Genomic DNA, 6,647 nt, shown 5'->3' on the forward strand with positions numbered 1-6,647 from the left:
TATATAATATTATAATATTATAATATATAATTTTTTAAATTTAAATCTAGATTTATTCGCACATTGGCCCATGGAAACCACTATGAACACACTTGACTTGACTTGGTCAAAAAAAATCACGGGGGATGAATTTTTAATAACGAATTTTATTAAAAAGTGTTTTTGCATTCTACTCTCATGGCGCGCGCACACATTAGGATAGGTTAGATGCCTGCCTCCGCTGCGAGTCCCTATCAAGCACTTTACAGATTTAACTACTCTCTTCTTCTCCTCCTGCCTGGCTCTTTGGCCCACATCACTCAACGCAGAGCAAGCCTGTTCTTGATAAAGCTGCTGTGAAAACGTGGGAAAAGTCAACGAGGAAGAAGTTGGTGTGAAGCGATCTTTATATAGGCGGAGCAAAATACTTCATCGCTCCGTCTATAGCGCATTGTGATTGGATGGTTTACGCTGTCAATACAGGAGACAATCCAATGGGCCACTGGCTGCTCGCTGTCCCTGCGTGATGGTCCTCCACAAAAACAAATCGGCCCGATTACCAGTCCAGCCCTGTTTGACACAATCTGTATTGTAAAAAGTTTTATACAAATGAAGGTGATTTGATTTGATTTGATGAGAGTTACACTAATCATCTCCTGTCCTCAGGGTGGTTATTAATGGTTATTTACAACTGGTAGTGGAAAAAAGCCTAAGAAATCTACTGTGCCAAAACGGTTCATCATTGTGTGGTTTGTCATTTATCCTTGCGTGTCTGTCTGTTTATCTGTGAACAATCGCCTTGTCTGGGTTTCTGGGTTAAATGTGGGCACAAGCACAGCATTTGGGATTGATGGAAGCACAGCAAACTCTCACCTGAGCAGTGTGTTCAGGGTTTATGCCATGCGTCCCATCACCCAGGTAGATGTAGACGACTCCTTCATTCTCCAGCGGAGCCCTGACCGCCACATCTGACAGACCGTCTCCATTCAGGTCCTTTAGTGAAGCCACAGACGCAGCAAATCTGCCTGTGGTTGAGTGCAGCGTCTTCTGAAAATACTATGGAGAGGGAAAGAGAAGAAAACAGAATCTTTATTCATCGGCACATGACCAGCACCAGAACAATTTCCACGACTTTCACGTCATGGGAACCTATTACAACAGCAATCCCAATGGAGTAACACAATGGTGACGACTAGCAGCCTTCCAGTCACAGTTACCCTGATAGTAGTGAAATAATAGTGAATCTGTGCGTACCTGCTCTGAAAAAGCGTAGACGTACAGCCTCCCTTCAGCCCTCGGCTGAAACTGGTAAAATAATGGAGCTCCGGCCAGAAGGAAATCTGAGTCTCCATCAAAGTCCACATCCAACAGACTCAGAGACGCTCCGAAATATGAGCCAATCTGATGACAGAAATCAATCAAAATGAATGGAACTGCATTCTAGCACATGCTTTTATAGCCTGATGTTCACAGATGAAATATGAAAACAACACGTTCTGCTTCACAAACACAATGACACCCAATACTGGCTAGAAATTGAAGAGGTCTTTGTAAACTTATTTTACTCCTTCTCTCTGTTGGATATGGCATTGCAGAGTCTATATTGTAAGTGTTGTGCTTGTTTGTTTTTGGTGAAATACTGAAACTCATGAGAGTGTGTGTGTTTGAAGGGTCTGCTGATCTTCTTGGTGGACCGTAGGTTTGGGAGCCTCTGGTCTCACCGGTGGAGAGAGATTTTTTTCACTGACTTGTTCTCCGCTGATGTTCCTCATCACTGTCCATGTGCTTTCATTCTTGGTGAAGAGGGTCACCAGACCCGTGTGTTCGGCCCGCGACGCTCCAGAGAACAGAAGAGAGACGCCACGTCTCATTCCCAGCACAGTAGAGTAACCTGAACACCATCAGCGTCATTAAAACACACACAAACTCTTCACATCACACAAGAACAAAAAACCCAACATACCCATGTACGAGTCTTTATTTACAGCTGGATCGATGATCTCCGTCTCTCTGAATTCAGCTCCTGATCCCGTCACTTCATACAGAGCTCCACGCCATTCATTCGATCCGACCGAACCCACGATCACAGAGTCCTGAAACAAACACTGCAGTCTCAGCTTCAGTCTCAGCAGTGACATATTATGCTTAATAATGGATATTACAAAAACCTGCCTGTACCGAGATTCGAACCCTCGACCTTTGGGTTACAAGTCCGAATCTAGTAATGTAACTGATTACATTTGATTACTTTTCTACATTTCTAACAAATGTTTTCAACTGTTAATCATTTTGAAACATGTAAGCCAGGCAGGGTTAACCTTACAGTAGAACTCAACACTGATTACTGTCAGACTTTCAGAATCCTTCTTCACTTGAATTAAGATTATAATAATTTAATTTGAACATTTTGTGTGAAAATATTCGGTAACGCTTTAGATTACAACCCGCAATGTACTGCGTAAGTAAACAGAATTTACAGCGTAACTTTTTTGTAATTACAGTGTACCTATTCAGTACCTCCGTGTAGGTATAAGGTAACAATATGCGAAGTTTGGAGAATAAAGGAGTAATAATCTGTAAAATTACAAATTATTTCTACTGTAAGTATTTTGAAACTAAGGGGTACCTATTCTAATATTACAGGGTATACCTCTTATATTTGCAAGAGATTAAGCAAAAACATACACTGTGTACCTTTTTATAGCCTACACATATAAAACACACTGGTAATTGTTTCAATCCAAACGCTCGATTGAGACTGTTGGGTTAGGAAGCTGGCTTGATGTGACCCAATTTGGGTTGATATCAGTAATAACCCGATGTTGCTGGGTTATGAATGTGGAAGACGTGAATGAGAGCATGCAGCAAGTCACGTGAGTGCAAACGTGAACGGCTCTGTGTGCGACGAAATCTGTGACTGCGGTGCTGAAGACGGGAACATGTGTGGAAAATAGGAGAATCTGATGAGCGGTAAAACCGGGAAATGAACTAAGTTAGTCAAAATGGTGCTTGAGGACCTGGATCAAAACGGTAAATCAAAGACAGTAAAATCCTGTCAGTTCGCTATAATACAATAATGTGTTTTTTTAACCATAAACCGCATAAACACATTTCATTACACCAAATAATGTTCTTTTTAGCAACATCATATGACCCCTTTAATATAAATAGGTATTACTTTATAAGACATGTCTCTCACCTCCTGGTAGACGACACTGAATCCACTCTGTGATAACTCTCTCTGTCTGTCTCTGCCGTGAGCTTGCTTTGACCCTGAAACACAGAAGAAAAAACTCTTAGAGTCATCTGTGGATTCTTCATTAGCTGCTTTTATTGTAAACTTATAGTAAGTGTCAGTTTCCTTTATGTTTGTATTTTACCTTCAATGTTGTAGATCTTTTTTTGCAGGTTGTCAAGAAGTCCTTTGAGTCCTTTGTACTCTTGAATCTAGAAGGTGTTGTTCTGTTTCGGTTCTGATGCCAGCTGAGTGAGTTTAGTTAAATCAACCTTTCCCACCTGAAAAACAAATGTGTCATTTTGTCTGACTGTGCAAAAACACTTGAAACATTTATTAAAATTAATGATTAACTGAAAACTGTGTTTTTCTCTGTGCACCTGATTACATAAAAAAAAAATGTTTTCCACTCAAGGATGTGACAGTGTTAGTTAGTAAGAGACTACTAATCTGTGATAAAATACAGCAAAATGTAGTATATCTCACTTAAAGCTGAAGTATGTCATTTCTGCATTACTAGTGACAAAAAATCTAATTGCACAAATAAAGAGTTCCCTTTCATGGGAACTTCGAACTGCGTCCTCTAAGGGGCGCTATGGGGGACGCCTCGTCGTGACCCGTGTCTGAAGCATACATTGAAAAAACACCAACTCGTTGGCCGGCGACAGGACGCAGTGTCTCGTTCCCTACTCAGGGAACCATGGTTACACAAGTAACCTGAGACGGTTTTTTTGAACATTCTCCTCATCTGTCATTGGTCAGGCAAACAGATAGTCTCTCCCCAAACTCATGTGATTGGTTGAGTCAGATGTCAACATCTCCGGCTGCTCAAAAGAACAGATGAATGTTGTGAAAGAGTCTCAGAGTCACAGCGTTTCATTGTTAAGAAGTCAAGCTACCAATGACTGACTTACAGTGACTCCGTAAACTGCACTGGCTGAAAAAAGACATGAGATGACAAGCAAACTCACCCCGATGATGTAGCGGAGGATATTATGCTCATCACATCTGTTGAGGACATTATAATCATCATTATCACTGGGGTCTCCATCTGTGATGATTACCAGAGCTTTCTGAGCGTTGAGATCGGCTCCAGACAACACGTTATTCAGCAGATTCTTTCTGATGATATAATAAATCAGAAATGATGACATATGAACAATTTTCAGCCTCAGTCAATGTGCTCCTGTCGTTTCTAGGCCAATATGTTTTTCATAAGTTCACACTCACATATAATCAGACTGAGTGAATAGTGTGTATATTTGGCATGCTGTCTGAGGGGAGGCTCCAAGCTCAGAATACAGCCAGAGAACTCCCCCATATCCCACGCTGGGACAGGAACAGTTAGGAGTGAGGAGGGATGCTAGAAAACTGTCGTAAGTTGGCTGTATAAATACTTATGATCGTGCTAATTGAGCTGATTGTCTGAACATGCTTCTGCCAAACTTTGATTTATAGAATGACAAAAGTCCAACTTCAGCAACAGTGTGTTTAATAGTCCAGAAAAAGAGAGCACAACTACAGCATGAACCATAGTTAATTTTCAGTTGTTCATCTCAAGACTCAAGACTGTCAAAGTGTAAATTCAATGAATGCTCATAATCATATGAGAGTTTCACTCGCAGAACGTAGTTTATTGCTCGATATGTGTTTGTGAGAGATTTCATGTGCTTCTCTTTCATGAGTTTCTCTTCAGCGGAGCCGTTCTGATAATCGTTGAAGTCAAACACAGTTCGTATATCTGTTGAAAACTGGACAGCAGCAAACTGACACAGAAAGACAACAGACAACAACATTATCATCATTAAACACCATGATAACAGTACCAGGTATGGTTTACGGTACCACATTTATCCTATGAACTATTGCATGTCGATATTTCCAAATTCATGGCTAATGGACAGTTTTACCTTTATGGATGAGTTTGAAAGTTTTTTCATAACATCTTTAATTAATTTTTTGTTCATTTCAAACTCGTGTGTTTTCATACTGCTGGATCCATCAAAGAGAAACACCAGATTGACTTCTCTCTTGGTGCATTCTGCAGAAACACCACAGGATACACAAACTCTGCTGTTACTTCATTTAGCAATCAGACCAAATCCATATTTTCACAAATATAATGCACCAACATATTTTTTATCTTTGATTTGTTCATAAATATACCTCCAAATTAAATGAATTAAAGCAACACATGTTTTACAGTGTTAGACTGAAATGGTTAAACTGCATGAAGTCTTGGTTTGTGTGAGGGACTCATCAGAACTATTGAAGTCTGAAACCGTTAAACTTAAGTCTTGGTTTGTGTGAGAGACTCATCAGAACTATTGCACTGTTTCCTGTTTCCAAACTCAGTCTGATAAACACTGTAACCAAAGAAATCTTCCGGCGTGCCGTTAAATCTCAGTGGATGTTCAGTGTCGATGTTGAAGGCCCCTGAAAGAGACGCTGGAGAAGCCAGAGAGACTGTTGAGATGTCAGGAGACGCTTGTGAGACTTCAGCCTCTGTCTTTCTAAATGATTCTCTCTGGTTTCTCTTCCTGTTTGTCAGCGTTTCATAAGATGATGAAACTAACGCAAGTGTCTGCCACTGGTGTCCATCAGGATTCAACCAGCTGTACTGGAACAACAAAACTGTGTGTGTGTGTGTGTGTGTGTGTGTGTGTTCCTATCACATACAACCACTAACCTACAACACAATACAAACTCACACACATACAGTGCTGAGCTCCATGACCTCAAATTAACATAAATATTATTGTAAATTTAGAATGTAAGAATCTCTCTCTCCCCCCCCCTCTCTCTCTCTCTCTCACACACACTCACACACACTGATCTAAATGAACAGATCAGCCTTCGGTTTTATAAAAAATGGGGTAACGCTTTAGATTACAACCCGCAATGTACTGCGTAAGTAAACAGAATTTACAGCATAACTTTTTTGTAATTACGTGTACCTATTCAGTACCTCCGTGTAGGTATAAGGTAACAATATACGAAGTTTGGGGAATAAAGGAGTAATAATCTGTAAAATTACAAATTATTTCTACTGTAAGTATTTTGAAACTAAGGGGTACCTATTCTAATATTACAGGGTATGTATGACCTAACAATCTTATATTTGCAAGCGATAAAGCAAAAGCATCCACTGTGTACTTTTTTATAGCCTACACATATAAAACACGCTGGTAAGTATGTTCTAACAACATTGAGCAGCGACTGATGAGCGGTAAAACCGGGAGCTGAACTAAGTTATGTGCTTGAGGATGTGGATCAAAACGGTAAATCAAAGACAGTAAAATCCTGTCAGTTCGCTATAATACACAGTTTAATCTTGACTTTCAGTGTTTATTACTGTGTTTATTGGCGTGATGGTTTGGCCATAATAGTTTAACTAGTCATTACTAGTTAATCAATTAGTCATTAAGTCAGT

General features: G+C 40.0%; 1 protein-coding gene across 1 annotated transcript in view; it reads right to left on the reverse strand.

Moving 5' to 3' along the window:
• The window catches only part of LOC107678952 (integrin alpha-L-like), a 9,288-nt gene extending 3,473 nt beyond the window's left edge, over positions 1-5,815 (reverse strand). The window contains 10 exon segments of the mRNA XM_016474350.1: positions 853-1,035; positions 1,234-1,380; positions 1,728-1,870; positions 1,943-2,072; positions 3,179-3,252; positions 3,360-3,495; positions 4,186-4,336; positions 4,838-4,980; positions 5,125-5,255; positions 5,791-5,815. Coding sequence (XP_016329836.1) covers positions 853-1,035; positions 1,234-1,380; positions 1,728-1,870; positions 1,943-2,072; positions 3,179-3,252; positions 3,360-3,495; positions 4,186-4,336; positions 4,838-4,980; positions 5,125-5,255; positions 5,791-5,815 — 1,263 coding nt within the window.
• Positions 5,816-6,647: the final 832 nt, after the last annotated feature.

Source organism: Sinocyclocheilus anshuiensis, unplaced genomic scaffold, assembly GCF_001515605.1.
Source record: "Sinocyclocheilus anshuiensis isolate Anshui unplaced genomic scaffold, SAMN03320099.WGS_v1.1 scaffold2130, whole genome shotgun sequence".
Taxonomy (NCBI): Eukaryota; Metazoa; Chordata; class Actinopteri; order Cypriniformes; family Cyprinidae; genus Sinocyclocheilus; species Sinocyclocheilus anshuiensis.